The sequence below is a fragment of the Halichondria panicea genome, chromosome 4, assembly GCF_963675165.1.
Source record: "Halichondria panicea chromosome 4, odHalPani1.1, whole genome shotgun sequence".
Classification (NCBI taxonomy): Eukaryota; Metazoa; Porifera; class Demospongiae; order Suberitida; family Halichondriidae; genus Halichondria; species Halichondria panicea.
Genome location: NC_087380.1, coordinates 1,187,954 through 1,205,418, shown reverse-complemented (window position 1 = coordinate 1,205,418; position 17,465 = coordinate 1,187,954). Strand labels below are relative to the sequence as shown.

The 17,465-nt window shown below is 42.8% G+C and overlaps 1 protein-coding gene across 1 annotated transcript; it reads right to left on the bottom strand.

Annotated features, from left to right (window-relative positions):
* Window positions 1–180: 180 nt before the first annotated feature.
* On the bottom strand, window positions 181–17,456 carry LOC135335258 (uncharacterized). Its single transcript, XM_064530689.1, has 27 exons — window positions 17,269–17,456; window positions 16,871–17,041; window positions 14,877–15,168; window positions 11,946–12,110; window positions 10,996–11,094; window positions 10,728–10,883; window positions 10,275–10,409; window positions 9,906–10,027; window positions 9,768–9,833; window positions 9,453–9,533; window positions 8,719–8,868; window positions 8,482–8,562; window positions 8,157–8,216; window positions 7,761–7,817; window positions 7,258–7,388; window positions 6,727–6,797; window positions 6,261–6,434; window positions 5,827–6,005; window positions 5,256–5,582; window positions 5,097–5,153; window positions 4,839–4,993; window positions 4,454–4,540; window positions 4,020–4,104; window positions 3,686–3,776; window positions 3,231–3,373; window positions 2,934–3,032; window positions 181–2,713 (listed from the first exon to the last, which is right to left on the bottom strand). Exons 2-27 carry the CDS (start codon window positions 17,033–17,035, stop codon window positions 404–406), a joined length of 5,538 nt encoding a protein of 1,845 aa, XP_064386759.1. The 5' UTR covers window positions 17,036–17,041; window positions 17,269–17,456; the 3' UTR covers window positions 181–403.
* Between the last annotated feature and the right edge of the window lie 9 nt (window positions 17,457–17,465).

Sequence of the window (17,465 nt, the reverse complement as noted above, 5' to 3'; positions counted from 1 at the left end):
AAACCTCTATACTAACCTAGGCTAATTGTGTGGCCTAATATAGGTACAGACATGACCACGCCCTTGAGATGCTCCTCCCACGCATCGATTTTTCTCTACTAGAACGCTAGCACAAAATTTTGCGTTCCATTATAGAAAAATCGGCGTTTGAGGCTGAGCATGCGCACTACAAATAAGTGATCACTTGCCAAATTGCATTCAATAATAATAATAATAAAAAGAGTGATTTCTACAGACATTTGTGAACATACATCACACCTACATATGTGCACGCAAGAGTAGTGTATTTAGATGCGTAAAAATCAGGAAATCTGTGGACAGAAAAATGTTAAATGATTACAGTCTGGCCATAGCTAGCCAACACGTGGTGATAAAAACTGCTACTGAACAAACACTGCACACGTTAAACAAAATGAGGAAGTCTCGACTTCTTTCTAGTTTTAGGACTTTTGTTTGGATTTTCTCCTGCTGGAGAATCAACCGTAGATTTCCTCCTCTTAGGGGGAGCGGATTGCGTTTCTTCTGTTGGAGTTACTTTGTTCTTGCTTTTATTAAATTTAGGTCCATGGAAATTTGAGAAAAACTTTGCCTTTTTCGACTTTGATTTGGGCTCAGTTATGACTTGAAGTGACCCCATTGCAATCGGGGCATTGCCAGTACAGTTTGAAGATTCCAACAGATGGTCGCAACTACGTGAACGTTGCATTGTACGTGATGACTTTTTAGCAACATTTGATAGGGAGTCCGGGCTGACCATACGCACCCGATTGGTCTCGATTTCTGACGGAGAGGGGGAGGCTTCAGGTGTGTGCGAGGAGAGGTGAATATCGCGTACAATGTCTTCTCTGTTTGCAGTAATTGGTGTATTATTAGGAGTTATCTTGAGAACACGGAGGGCAGGTTTGAAAGTCCTTTGCAGTCTTTTGCCCCATTTCTTCTTCTTCTTCATAGAACCGTTCGGGCTGCTCGTGGGGGAGGAGGAAGTCAATGCATTCAAACTTCTGGAAAGAGATTTTCCCTGTAGGCTCAGATCGCTCTCACTGCTAGCAGTGGATGTTGAATGCGCTGGAGAGATGACAGTCGTGCTGCGAGCATTCGCCAACGCTTTGTAGTGTAGTTCGTGTTTAGGGGAGAAACTTGTGGTACTGGTTGATTTGGGTGAAGCTGGCTCAACACTGGATGCTCGAGGTCGTTTCTCCACGATGGAGTCGTACGTGGAGTGTCGCTGTATGGGATTCCGCGCAATAGAACTGAACGCCACACTCTCTAAACTTCTAGGAGCTGACATTGACTTGGTCAGGCAATCATCAGTTTCACAACCGTCTATGCTCTCGACAGAGGCTCCCAATTCGTTAGAAATAAGTTGTGGTTGCTCCGTATTTAAATCGACAACAACCTCAAAATCAGATTGCTTGCGTGTGCCTCCAAAATCGGGCTCACTCGATTTTGATCGTCTTTCCCTTGAGGCAAATTCAGCTGAGGTACCGGAAGTCATAAACTGCTGGGCTAGTGGATCTGTCGGAGATCGTAGTACGTGTGTTACGAGTGAGTGTGTATCAGGTGGAGAGTGGGGTCCGGTGATGACGGTCAGGGGCTGTGGTTCATTCAGCAGGGAGGCAGAATCTGGTGAGTCAGCAAGGCCCGATTCTTGACTGTCAAAATCCACCAATTGTCTGTAATTACGTAATCCAATAATCTCTGGGAACGATGCTCGCTTTAGACTACTGCTCTTCTCTGATCTGGTATCTGGGGAACCTCTGTCATCAATCCCACTATCAATATGCTTGTGGGTATCTCTCATTGCTTCCCAGTTTTCACTTAATCCCTCGGCAGTCTCGTCTCCATTTTGATTGTCCTCGCATTCATACTCTTTCTGCGATTCAGTTGGTGATGTTTCGTCTATTTCCGAGGGCACGCCATCTGTCAGTGTCCCTACACTGTCTTGTGTAGAGCCTTGGGACTGCTCTATGGTAACCTCGCCTTCCCCAATCGGATTGGCCATTCGATAGCGTTCGTATCGTTCGTACCGATTCAGTTTGCTCGGTTTCAGAGTGGATTCTGGTGATTCAAATTCTTCGAATAACAGCCTATCATCAGACGTACTTGTAGGACTCTGTGTGGAGGCATCAGCACCAAATATAATACCTTCATCAATCGAAATAATCGACATTTTTTGACGATTCATGTCCATTAGTTCTGCTTCAGTTTCGCCCAAAATACGTATCGGTGGACCTGACATTGGTGACGTCGGATAATCTGCTGCTATGTTATTGTCCACAAAAGGGCTGGAGTCATCACTGCCTTGGGACGATTCTTTGTGGTTCAATTGTGCTGACTCACAAAGCTCTTCTTTTGAGTTCTTACGATCGTTGTTTCCATTCATGCGAAATCCTCGTGGCAGAGAGTTATCTTCTTCGGAGAGAATTGAAATACTGTCCCTCAAGCTGCTAACTTCAGATGCATCGTCAAACAAAGTCCAAGACATGCTTGGATTTGAAAGGCCTGATTCTGAGCGGCTTAAAATGTGATCCAATTTTTGACTGCCGGAAATGATAATACTGTTTTCGTCGTCATCGTCTGAAGACTCTGAGTCGGTCTCTCTTTGTCTTTCCTGAACGGGTGTGAGCATTTTCTCCAATGTTGGAGTGTGTGTAGCAGGAGTTCTTAACCAGCGACCAAGGGCTGTCAGTTGGTCCTTCTCACCGGTACCAACCTATGTAGGGAAGAAAGAGACCGTACTTATCAGAGCCGAGAAATTATTAAGAAATTAAAGCAATTAAGCCATCAAGTTAGCAAATCAAGTCTCCCCCACATTATACTTTTGTTACAGTGAATATAAATAATTTGCATGTGTCATCAACCCAATTTTTCCGCCAATTCTGAGTGCCACTCACGTAGATTATAGAAATACCGATAAATTGACTACTACTCACATTTAAGGGCAGGTTAGAGAACACGGGAGCACTGATTGAGGCGGATGAGTTCCTCACCTCCAGCAGTTGAGGATGGGGGGGTTTTATCAGCGAGATATTCTGGAGGGGGGGGGGCAAAATAACAACACATTGACTCAAACTACATTGTACAATAAAAATGCTGATGTCATGTGTTGCGTGATACAATTATATGTACGTACAGTGTACACTTGGATTTAATTTATAAGGACACATAATAATACGATGAATTTGCACTGATAATAATAATGTCAGTTTAATTACCCCTCACACACTTACTGGTTGTGAGTTTCTCCTGCCTACTAGCTGTAGTGCATCGAGCACGTCAGAGAGCTCGGACACATTCTCCCTTCGTCTCTCAGGGGGTGTGGTGTTGGGGGTCCGAGACTCGGCAGTCATTGCATCATCATTATCCAATAGTGCTGGAGGGGGAAATGTGAGAGTGTACCTTAATCATATGTAGCTTCGCTTATACGTACAATGTAACACCTAACTGCAATTGTTACTCGTATACTTGATACGTACATGTATAATTATCGCTAGTCAGCAACCTGACATTTATGGTTCTGCAGGACCTGTTGTAATTACGAAACTGAAACGCCCCTAATAATACATACATTGTATATAATTTATAGAGTAAAACAGTTGCTTTATTGGATATTATTATAATTATTAAGAGATTTAATGAATCAGCCATTAAGGATTAGCGTTACAAGAGTGGGGGTGTGGCTTACGTGATTTGACTGGGTCGTCCACTAGCACTTCCTTGTTAATGCTGACCTCCACATCTTGGTCCATGATCTGGTCATCAGGCACGTGGATTATCTGTGTGGGGGGTAATAATTATAGCGGGGGGTATTAGTGGATTATCTGTGTGGGGGGTAATATAGCGGGAAGGTGGGGGGTATTAGAGAGGCAGGCTAATACATGTGATTATATATATGGCACATGCTTTCACTATAATTATATGTATGTATTTTTACAGATATATATTGAGCCGAGGCCTTTCAATGAAAACCCACACTTATCCAAACAGGAGGCATGCATTATCAACAGTTGCATACTCACCTCGGGGACGTGGGATATCATGATCTCGACTACCTTGGCTTGTGCCGTCATGTCCGCTAGCAGCCTCAGGGAGGCAACCATCTCCCTGTACAAGGTGGGGGGGGGGGAGCATGAAAATAGCAGCTATATACATACATACAGGATTAGTGTATGTTCCTGCCCTATAGAACACACTATAACATGTACCTACGTATATTTAGATATACACAAGTTATAGGCTAAGAAATTTTGGGACAAAAGTAAATCACGAATATTGTAGCACTACTAAGCAGCTACTAAATACATGTTTTAGTTTTGAAATCGGGCGTTCCTAACACAAGTTGTGGACGGTCAAATTAAGGTAGCTCTAAAAACAGCCCTTTGGTGCAATATCTGTTACATACACAATGATTGTAGAGTGCTATCCCACACATGTGAGGGGGAGTAGCCGTTACCTTTGTCTAAGGAGATTGGGTGCAAACACAATACCCAGGTTGCTGGGAGGCATGAAGTTGTTCTTCACGTGTTCAGGACTGCTCACTCTGGAGGAAATACAAACACATACGATTCATGCACTGTTGAACATGTACATGTTATGTACATGCAACTTTTTACTTTTTACTGTATACATGTAGCTAAGGGACTGATTGATGCCAAGTGTTTTCCCGGCCCTGAGGTATTTAACTGATTGGACTAACAGAACAGAAGTTATGGCCGTTTAAAGATGCTTCATTTAACACTGCATGGGTCCAAAGAGGTGGTTAGTACCAATCACCATAGACCAGTGTACTTGTGGGCACATCCTCTGCTGAATATGAAGACACAACTTTATTTGCTAACCTGTTGAGATGGTAGAGCAGCTTTGCTAAGGTGATGTAGTTCTCGTAGGGAAGTTTTTGGAGGAGACCTTTCAAACGATCTAACATTTTCTTTGCTGACTCAGCTTTCTCTCCGGTAAGGGACTCGATCTTACAAGGCAGGATGTACGACGCCTCCTGTGAAGGGGTGGGGGTGTGAGTGAGTGTGTGAGTGGGCATGAGTGGGTGGAGGTGTGAACGTGTGGGGGCGTACTGTAAGAGTACAAGGCATAATACTTACACGTGCAAAGGTTACGAAGTCCTGGTAGAGTGCAAAGGTCAGTAGCGGTTCCGGAAGCTGTAGTAGGTAATAAACATAAAAAATCAATGAAAGACAAAAAATTAAAAATATAATATTTTGCAAATGAAACAAAATCTCTCAAGCGTACATCATACGTACCTGTCTGAAATAGAGCTTAAGGCAAGAGCCGATAAGGTGGGCGGGGCGGTCTGTCAGGTCCACCCTGTCCCCTCCTGTCTCAAACAACTGACACAAATGCTCCAGTTTCGACTTTGCACTTGAGATACGATACAATCCTCGGGTGTCCAATCCTCTGAGGTCTAACTCGGCGATACATTCTGTGGCAATGATGGGGATGTACCGTTTGGTGGCTTTGAGATGCTTCTGGAAATCAACCCCAAACGTATTCATCTTTCTAGCCAGACGTTTGCTCCCGCACTTGATGGCAAGATTGGCCAGACATTTGCGATGGCAGGCCAGACCACACTGTGTGTGTGTGGAGGGGATAGTACAGTGCACACAATATAAGTAATGTACACATAACACACAGCAAGCTCCAAAGGTCTATGCTTGCTTGTATATATGTACATATGGCCTCGATCCCAGGCCTCGTTTACTCCTTCCTTGCAACCTGGAATAAAGTCTTAAACTAGCTAGTACTTCAAAACATAGTCGCAAATGAACCTAATCTACAACAAGGGCACACCTAATTATCACTACGCCCACTCACTGTTTCGCATTCAAAGCCGTGAAAGTACACATAAGTGTCACACTCTCTGCAGCGAGCAGGTCCTCTCAGTTTCTTGAAGGGGTGGGCCATGGCGTTCCTCGACATGGGAACATCGTCATCGAATGGGAGAGGAGGGGAAGTGGTACCACCGTCCCTGGTCGCACCGGAGATGTCACTCACTGTGTGGGGAGGAGAGTGGTCAAATAATCGATTACAAGAATTAACGACTCAATAACAGCCATCATATGTACATGGCATTGCAGTGGAGATTGCATGAATACAAATCCAATGGAAGGATTTTTCCCTATGTACATAAATATAATCAAAGTGGACCCCACTCCCCCCCCCCCACACACACACACAAAGTGCACCCCACCCACCACACACCACACACACAAAGTGCACCCCACCCACCACACACCACACACACTCACATCTCCTTGAGTCCTTAGCGTCTGTGTCGCTTATGAGATGTGCAATGGATCGTGGCCTTGGTCTGCTGATGTGAGGGGAGACCTGCCCCTGACTATAGGACCGTGCTTCATGGTTGGGTGTGTGGGAGATGTGGTGGATATTGGGACTAGAGGCACGCTCCCTCGGGGGGCCATCTGTACGGGGGGAGGAAGGAAAGAAGGAGTCAACGTTTATTGAGACAGCAGACGAATCTATATAGAGTACATGCATATATGCACGTACTAGTAGTCACAACATGTGTGTGTGTGTGTGTGTGTGTGTGTGTGTGTGTGTGTGTGTGTGTGTGTGTGTGTGGGTGTGTGTGTGTGTGTGTGTGTGTGTGTGTGTGTGTGTGTGTGTGTGTGGGTGTGTGTGTTGACACTAGCTACTATTATAAGCTCGGAACCAATAGCTACACAACACTGTATGATCATACGACAGACCCACCTCCAGGCAGGAAGGCATCGTTGGACACAGAGTTAGGGATAGCCCTGTCAGTGAGCAGGCAATTCATCTCACTGCACACACAAGAATGCAAGCAATGTAACACACAGACAATGAGTCTCCATCCACCACCATACAAGGAACACACACACACTCAGTGCCTCAGGCAAAACAATTAACTACGGCTAAGTGCTCTGAACTAATCACCAACCAATAAATTAGATTACTATTGTGACACCCACACTTGTGACATGTCTGACACTTAAGGTAGAGATTTGGCAGCCACTTAAGATTGGCTTAATACCGTACATGTACATGTATATAACTGGAAAATTTGGCGGGTGTTTAAATTTGGCGATTTGGCGAATTTTACTAACGAAGATAGCCAAATTAAAACCCATAGTTTTCCAGCATCATCACAATCTCTAATCTGCTGCAGTCGGTTCAAATAGCTCATTCGCCAAATACAATATCTGCCAAATGTTATATATTATTCTCCTTAATTACAACTGAAACCACACCCATCTCACTTACGCAGCCTCAGGGTCAAATTCTTCAAAGAGATAATCCTCCAACTCCTCGGCTTGTCGAGGATGACGACTGATATGGTTCATGAACTCTGACCCCAGACCGTAATCCTGCACCGCTCCAAGACTCTGTACCATCTGCACAGTAATAAAAAAAGTACGATAAAATAAATTGACTACTGCAAAACCCTCCCCTTTTGGCACGTGCTCAAGACTATAGTTAAAGGGAAGGTACCATGAAATTATTTTTTGCCTTAAAATGTTCTTTGTGAGGTATAAAATAACCTTGGATCAGAGGTTGTAATTATAGGATTGAGCGTTTGTAGCTTTTTAGAAAGTGTGTAGTAATGGATGAATAATAGCGTACACTGTATATGGTTGGATAAGCTCTTTATCAGCAGTCGCAATGATGCTACACTCACAGAGATGACAATAATTCATCAGCTCTATACCTAAGTTACTCGGAAGAATTACTAAACACGACGATTGGCAATACATTAGTTGACTTACAGGTTCAGTGAGTGTTTGGAAGAAGTTGTGCTGTAGTATGAAGTATGTCTCAAGACCCTGCACGCGTGTGTGTGTGTGTGTGTGTGTGTGTGTGTGTGTGTGTGTGTGTGTGTGTGTGTGTGGGTGTGTGCGTGTGTGTGTGTGTACGTGTGTGTGTGTGTGTGTGTGTGTGTGTGTGTGTGTGTGTGCGCGTGCGTGCGTGCGTGTGTATGTGTGTGTGTGTGTGGGTGTGTGTGGGGGGGTAGGACACAACATGTGACTGTGGTAGTCACTACAGCACAGTACAATGTACGTGCTTAATTAAGAAAGGGAGGATGCATTCTTGCAACTATTGAGAATTATGGTCTAAGTATATTTTGTTGAAACGTTATCATAATCAGTGTGTACAACACTCACATTCTGTAGTTGTGTATCGGCATCTATCATAATTCGCCTGTAAGCACAGAGGATCGATTTCTGCATGAAAGGAGAATACAAAACAATGCATTAGTCCATCATACATTAGCACACACCTGAAAGCAATCACTGATCTGAGTATAAGTACAACAATTCCAAGTACAACAGAAGAAGTATGTACGTATATATACCAAAATAGCTACTAAATTCATATTTTAGTTTTGAAACTGGACGTTCCTAACTCAAGTTATGGACATGAAGTCGATCAATTAGCTCTAAAAACAGGCTCATTTCAGAGATAGAGTTTTATAGAGTTCGTTGTTACCTTGGCTGCAACGTGTACTTGATACTGACAGTCATTGCAGAGAGCCAGTGTATTCTTGTAGGCCATCTCAGCATCTTGCCACTGGAGGGGAGGGCCGGGGTACACGGTTGAATGCATTGCACAACCACACAGAACAACATGCATATATACTGTCAGTTTGAAATGCCCCCAAAACAGTAGCCTCAGTATATATCATTAGGTACCTAGTGGCTCACACACCCACACAGACATCCTTACCTTGGTTTCGTAGTCGGCCGCCTCCTTCTTCCGTTTGTCGGCTTGTTTCCCATACGGATCTAGCGAGATCAGGTTCTTGACGCGTATCAGATCCTGCCCCAGGAACTCGTACTTGGCCTTGGCTGCCTTCATGCTTGACCGAGCATCCGCCTGAGGGTAAACAAAATGAACTGATTTACAGTAAACACATACATGTACATGTACAATCAAGCCTATAGACTAGTGTGTGGTCCCACTGTGTACACTGTAGCCAGTGGTTGACTTCAATTATCTCTTTGCATTTCAATTAAGTTGGAAATGTTACAGACCGTGGTCAACAATGTAATGATCAACAAGTACTTATACTCCCGTATCCTGCACATGACAACCATGGATCTAGATATTACCCTGAATTAATTACAATTTTAAAGCTATTCAGTGTATCCATGACACCTCTTAATCACACGCACACTTTACTGCACGTACGGTAATTGTTTACAACATCACAAGATGTGACGGTATGCAAAAAATGTCAATTTTTGGTTAGAAGACGTAAATTGAATCGAATTTTCATTCCAAACTATACCATGTTTGAGTGTAGGCAAACAAAAACAAACCAAGCTATTTATGACAAACATATTAACAGGTATAAACAGAAGTAAACACATGCACTCCTGGTGATACTCTTAACGACCCACACTCCTCACATCTCACACACCCGCCCACGCTACCCTCACACCTCACACACCCCTCACCAGTTTCTTCTCCTCTTTGGCCCAGGTCTGAGTGTACTCCTTCCTTCTCTTGTCATACTCACTGTTCTTCTGCTCCAATATCTGTGTGTGTGTGTGTGTGTGTGTGTGTGTGTGTGTGTGTGTGTGTGTGTGTGTGTGTGTGTGTGTGGGGGGGGTGGGTATAACACGCTCTCAAAAGGTAACTAACCTAATGACATTTACGGAGTATACACACACACGTCTCAATGTAATGCACAATGCAATGCACTCAGGCACAAAAGCACACAGGCACACAGAGGCACAAAAGCACACAGGCACACACACAAGTCAACGTACATCGGTGATCTTGCCTCCCACTTGAAAGTTGTACGTTGCATTGCAATTGGTCGCAAATTTCATGTCCTGCAGATACACACACAATCAAACCACGCTCAATATAATGAACCAATGGGATTACAGCTACAAGATAGTCACCTGTTCAATAGAACCCTGGACCACGTCCATGAGTGGCAGACACGGCTCGTGAGTGCTCAGCTCCTTCAGTGCACCCTGTGTGCTCTTACACAACTTGGACATTTGCTGATGATATCGTGCCTCTGTGGGGGGGAGGGGTACAGACGTAATCAACACAGGGGGTCACTTTATACTAGCTACATGTACATAAAATGTTTTATTCAATCACTACAGGTGATATTATTGCGATAATTCTTCAGCTCCCGCTCTTAGTATTTTTAGTGCCCCAGTACAACTTTGTTTAAACCATAATTAAGTTATACTCGTATTTATTGTTAAAAAAGTCATGTACGTCATTTAGAGCTTTCTAGCAACAGTAATCTGGCGTACCGATCTGAGCTCTCTTGTTGAGGTAGGAGGTGACCTCTCTGTGGTACTTGATCCGTGACTTGAGGTACTTGCTAGCCACTTCCACACTCCCCTGTACCTCGGACAATGCCTGGTCAATCTGGTCCACCGCTAGCACTACACAGGAATAGGTAAGGTGTGTGTGAGGTGTGAGGGTGTGTGAAGAGTGTGGGTATATAGTCAATCTGGTCCACCACTACAAGCAGAGGGGGGACGGCACTAATATATAGTAAGTACATCCACTCTCATTATTGGCCTAGCTGTTTCAATACACTAGTGACATTTGTAAGACACAAACCAGCCTTTCCCAAAACTAAGCAGTCAACCGACCTAGATTGAATGTGTGTATTACTTTGTGCTTCTATATATTTTGAAACTGAAACTAAGGCTAGCATTGATCAAACCCCCCACACACACACACACACACACACTCACCTGCTTCATCACCGGTTGGCTGCGTCAGGTCGAGGTAACTGTTGTATTTGACGGCCAGATTGTCATGTGACTTTGAGAACCCCTTGAGATGTGAGTGAGATAGACCACTCTTCTCCAGTACCTTCCGCTGTGGTAATGGCAGCTGGACTGACTCTCCTGGGAAATCAAGAAGATATACTGATAGTAGTCGTGGTAACTTAGGGTAGTCATGGTAATTTAAGATAGTCGTGGTAGCCGTATTACACTGATGGTAATCATGGCAACTCACCGGTGAGATGCTCGGAGACGCTGCTAGTGAAGGCGTCGATGAGCGAGTCAATAGCATTACCACACCCAGGACACATGGAGGCAGAGCGGTGGGGGCAGTCTGTGGGGGGTAGGATGAGTGTGGGGGGTAAGACGGGTGGGGGTAGTATGAGTGTGGGGGGTAGGATGAGTGGGGGGTGGAGGTAGTATGAGTGTGGGGGGTAGGATTTGTGTAAAAAAGGGCGTGAAAAAAATCTACATAATAATTATCACAATGTTTATGTCATTAATTTTGCTTTTGTATATACAATATAATTTATGCATCTAATACAGGAGGGTATTGTATAGAGGTCAAAGGTTAGACTTGTTGTATCATATAACCCCTTCCCATGGTAATAGCCCGACAGTAATCTGTGCCAGAACTATCATTGTCAGAGGTAACTCTATAGGAGACACAAACCATTTTTGAATGAAAACACATACATCCTATTATTATAATAGCTGATCCGGAAACCAGTACTTTAGTTACATATAGTCATGCCCTCTTGCATCAAGTAATTATTGTTATTTTAGTATAAGCTGCTACAACTAGCAATAACATGTTCGTATATATGCAGTATAGCGAATAATTTTCGTATGAACTACACATTTACGTATTTTAAATATTCGTACAGCTCAGGAGAGTGACGTTGAACCTATTGTGCCCAAAAAATTTAATTTTTGTAGATACTCTACAAAATTTCAACTATACGAAAATAACCAGCTGTACGGTACATGCAACGGGATACAGCTGTGTGTGTGTGTGTGTGTGAGCCACATCGTATACACAATGAATACTTTTTTTACTGAAATTGAAATCTCTAGCTGATCTAGATCTATGCTGAGAAGTTATGACATGCCAAAATCTAAGTTTACAATACGGCAGCTATTGCATCACCACGTATGTATGTACGCAGGATAAGAGATTCGTACCTTGATAAGTCTGCATGAGTGTCATGGCAGTGTTCTTGATCTCAGTGCTCTGCATGCCAGGGTGTTGGCCCAGGCAAGTCTGTACCACCTGTACCAGCTCTGATAGTCTCTTGAGGACAATATCTGGTGGCGGCTCAGTCACCTCATCACCACGACTACCAACATCTAGTGGAGGGATAAGAGAATGAATGAACACTCAAAAGAACTGGCTGGCAATAATTTTACATGTAGTTAAATACGAAAGACTAGAACCTAGTAATACAGAATGGCATGTATATTTACGTACATATAGTATACATCACATGTACAGGGATATCGATGTGCCCACACTGGTGGGTGGTGGTGGTTGGTACTAACCACCTCTTAGGCCTAGTTTACCACATCATATATAGACTATAAAAGAGGGAAATTTGTTGAATTGAGAGCCACCACCTCACAACTATTGGTAGCAAGGAAGGATGTACATGTACCAAGACACAGGTGGAATTTTGAGTACTCTTACAGTGACTATAGAGCGTCCTGGAACCAAGGAAATATATAATGAGCTGTCGGTATATACAGGCAAGAGTAGATAAGCTAGAGTACAGGGTACAGGACACAATTATATACAAGCTCTGTACTGTATGTAGGTCACAAGACACAAGCTACTGTCACAGGACACAAGGTAGGAGGAAGCCATGCAGTACTAGTAGCCAGTGTGTTCCCTGAGGGAAGGGAGTTTACAGTGGCAGCTGCTCTCAGTGGGAGTAAGCCAATCTCACGCATGATTTGCATATTGACATTCTCTCATCAAATTATTCACATTAATTACCATGACAAACATTTCAAGTCAATACCTACCTTGCTATAAAGCTCTAATACCTTGATAATTGTATATCTAGGTGGAGCCAATTAAGATTCAACTAGCGTTACTAAATCTCATAATTATACAGCTCACGTATGAAACATATTTTACATTCTACTGTACGTGTGTGTGTGTGTGTGTGTGTGTGTGTGTGTGTGTGTGTGTGTGTGTGCATGTGTGTGCATGTGTGTGCATGTGTGGGGGTGACCGAATGCAATGGTTCATGTGAGCTTACAACAACAGCTGGCCTGTGTTAATGGTCAACGCCTACCCCGCTGGTATGCGCGGGTGGACTTGTCTCTGTATCAACTGACAATTCCCATTAAGGAATCTGTTGGTTCAGAGCGGAAATTGTTCGTTGTAATGGACACAATTTACAACTATTAGTATACATATTATATAAGGGTAGCCATATTGTACACAGCTATAATTATGTGCGAATTTAGGACAACTGAATATGGTATTCAGTAGTTTGTACTATTTAGCATGAGATGGATACACAGATCTAGAGCTATAGTCCCTAGGGACAACACTGCAATCCTATGTAGTGCGCAATGAGACTATGCTATACAAACTAAGAAGTTGGCAATGATAATATTTTCAATGCATATTATATAACGGATAGATTTGATAAACTGTACTGCTTAAACACGGTGGGAATGCCCTACAAGAATCTATCACAAACCACACCCACACACTGCAACGAAATACCAGGCCACTCCAGAAATAATATGATAATAACTTTACTACCTATAATTATGAAGCCAAGGTGGCATAAACGACATAGTTAAGTATTGACATAATACCTTGATATTCGTTTTTATGGTGAGCTGCCCTGATTGTGTGTGATAACAGAAACCATTGGACAAAATAAAAACAAGAGCTAAGCACATACACAACACTAGAGCTACCTACAAGGGGATACAGATACCACCCATTGCTACCTACAAGGGGATACAGATACCAGGGTAATGCACTGACTGTGTGCAGTATACACCAGACCACGGCAATGCACTGTATGTAGTGTACATCAAATACCAGGGCAATGAATGTATGGAAGACATGCAGGATGGAATAAGTTATAGTACATGTCAGAGGTGAGCTTTGGGGAATGGAATGGACAAGTGTTACAGTTTGAAAAGCAGTTGATAACAAAGTCGATCAGTGAGAGCGCTATTGTTATATAACTGATAGCTAGAGGACACTGTTAGTAGTAGTAAATATATTGGGTTCGATCGACACAAGGCTATCTGATAACACACGATGGATTCCACACGCTGTAGTGGTACAGTAGACTGTTTATTATACGGACGTAGTACCATGAACAAACTGATGAAGTTGTAACTAAAATCTCACGCAGTTGACAAACTTTACCACCACACATGAAGGGCATTAACACACACGCAATTGTTTGCTTCAATGAACAGAATAGTTAAGGTCATATATATACATGTATAAGGGGACACAGTGTAGCAAGCCACCCATACTTACACGTGTATAATAATGAAACTAGCTCTCTCAGTCTACAAAGGTATCTTAGAGGCCACTTCTACCAAGAAATGGTAAAGATTCAGCTGAATATTTTATGACTATTAACTATGCTTTGTACTTGAGTCTAGTTTACTTCCACAGTACAAAAAAGGCTACCCAAGTTAGCAGCTGAAGCCAAGTCCCAATAAAACTAAAGTGTCATGTTGAAGCACTTGAATGGATGTCCATGCTTTAGCCATTACCACAGTTAACTGGAAGTATGCACAAAGAATGATCTAAGCTTAAGAAATGTGACCACTCCAACACACACACACACACACACACACACACACACTGTCTCACGGTGATCATGTGCAGATGACACCTCCTGAAATTACATAACCTTTGTGTTTTAGGGCAACCGTCAACACCAGATACTCCATGAAAGAGGATCGATACACACACACACAAGCTACGCAAGACATCTTACAAACAACATCTATATAAGTACCAAGCAGTATACTAAAGCTGCTTCGTACTAACAACTTATAGTATAAAAACAAACAACACACACTCAGCATATATTGTTTAATTCTACACCATACACAAAATCTCACCATCAATGTCATTATCAAGGTCTTCCATTGCTTGCTTGAGTCTTGAAATTGCAGCCAGAAAGTTCTGCACATCCACAGTGATATCGATGATTCCTTGTCGATCCAGCGCTTGAGAGTCATCGGGGTACGACATAATATTCACTGTTGGTACCGCAGGAGTCGTGTTGGGCACATTGGGGGAACTTTCACGGCGGAAGTTACCCACAGACGATGATTTGGTGACCAGTGGACTTGCCGGGGGACGACTATGAATGGGGGAGTCCATATTCAGCGAGATCTTTCTCTTGGAATGCTGTGTGTGCGTGTGGGTGGGTGTGAGGTGTGTGTGAAGTGTGAGGGTGTGTATATGGTTTGGTTGCTACACTTGATTGTGTGAGCTTCGTGCTTATGAGGGATTTTTCAAGAGGAATGCTAACCATATACAACACAACACATTGTATTTGAGACATTAAAACACACAGAGTGTAGTTTACCAAACGGTCATCTTAAGATAGTGGGCAATGTATTGCTAGAATGTTTTGCGAGCATCAAACACATGTGAACTTAGCGAGGGTTGATCAATTCGCAAAAATACCCTGAAATTAGCATTGGTAATTACACATGATCTTTAACGCAATAGTTAGATCGAAAGGGTAATTTTTCTGCTGATTTAATTGACTCATTCGCAAAGGTTTTCCACCAGCAAAAAATTCTAGTAATACGGTAATGTACGTACATACGGTTGTTTGTGGTCTTAAAGCCCTAAAACCACTTGTGGCCCAACATTCTCCCCACAATGCATTCCTAAACAACTCAGGTCCACCACTTCCCCTCTTAAACCATACACAGAAATTCTATTCAGAGGTACATGTACAACCATTTTCAAACATCTCTTGAAACAAATAAACTTCTAAAAGCAGAAATGCTACACTAATTGACTTCAAGTGTGTAGACTAGTGTACAGAGCCTATAGTGTGGTCCCACTGTGTGCACTGTAGCTAGTGTACAGAGCCTATAGTGTGGTCCCACTGTGTGCACTGTAGCTAGTGTACAGAGCCTATAGTGTGGTCCCACTGTGTGCACTGTAGCTAGTGTACAGAGCCTATAGTGTGGTCCCACTGTGTGCACTGTAGCTAGTGTACAGAGCCTATAGTGTGGTCCCACTGTGTACACTGTAGCTAGTGTACAGAGCCTATATATAGTGTGGTCCCACTGTGCACACTGTATACAGCTAGTGCTTATGTATTTCAAGAGTGGCTGTAACTATTAAAAATAAGAAATTTTAGCACGATCAGTATCGATGTGAACAGATCGTTTCCTAGTGGTCATCCCACACGTGCACATATGCACACAGTAGTGTATTAATGATATGTGGTCAATTGGAGAGGAATGCAAAGTATACATAACTGGTTTGTGTTAGGCTATGGGAGTGTGAATATCACGGTCAATTTGACCCACTATAATAAGAATTCTAAACAGTTCATTGTCTTGTATTTCAACGAAGCACTAAGTACAGGCAATTGCAATGGCCAGGGGTCAATAGAACAATCTGAAACGGTTTATTCCATACTGCTTACACACGCAATTCTGGATTCTATATAATTATATCGTCAAAGTATAGCTTAAATAATTATTACCAAATAGTAACGAGTAATATCATTCTAATCAAATTTCATTACCAGATATGGTCTTGTAAATGGCATACTAAAAGCCATAGCATAGCGTCAAGGATTCCTTTACTAGAGTGAAGCCCAACGGGTGGGAATGCTATTAATATACCAAACACACAAACGGCACATCTGATACCAAATTGAGCCTAGCTGTGGTTAAAACAGACCCACTTTTGTCCATTCTTCGACAACAACTCAATCACAAATATGCTCAATACACAATCATACTTCTTATAAATATACTGATGAGAGTTTTTGTCGTAAGAATGTGCATAGACTACAATTATCAGGCTAATTTTGAACATGGATACACACGTATGCTAGTTTTAAATATCAGTTTCGTACCTGGTGTGAGGGTGAGGCTAGTATAGACACCTCTACTGGGGGTGCAGAGAGGGAGTTTCCCTTCCGTTGCTTTGGGGGGTCCGGGGCGGTGGACGTTGATTTCCGACCACTTTTAGCATCGCTCTTGTTTCTTTTACGAAGCACTCTTAATATGTTGACTGACATTATAACCTGTCAAGGTGACGGTGTGGTGTTTGATGTACACACACACACTGATGACCACTTGATGACCACAGTATACTAGCTCTAGCTAGCTGTGTATGTATGTACACTGTTCTGTACAGTTGTTGTACTAAGTAGTAAACTCACAGCCAATGTATATCTAGCTAGCTAGCTAGGTAGAGACAATCATAGTTCAATAGCTATAGTTCACTGTAATCTAGATAACTTAAACACACCTTAGACTAGACTGTGGAGTTGAATAATGGAGTCTGCGATGAATTCAGTCGGCATTCCAATGACACAGACATCCACTCGCACTCAAGACTCCCACACGATCTCTCCTCCACATATAAAGAAATTGCAACTAAGCTGAGCTATTCACCATGTGCATGCAGGCGAGTATGTTGTTTATACATGAAGTACATTGATTAAT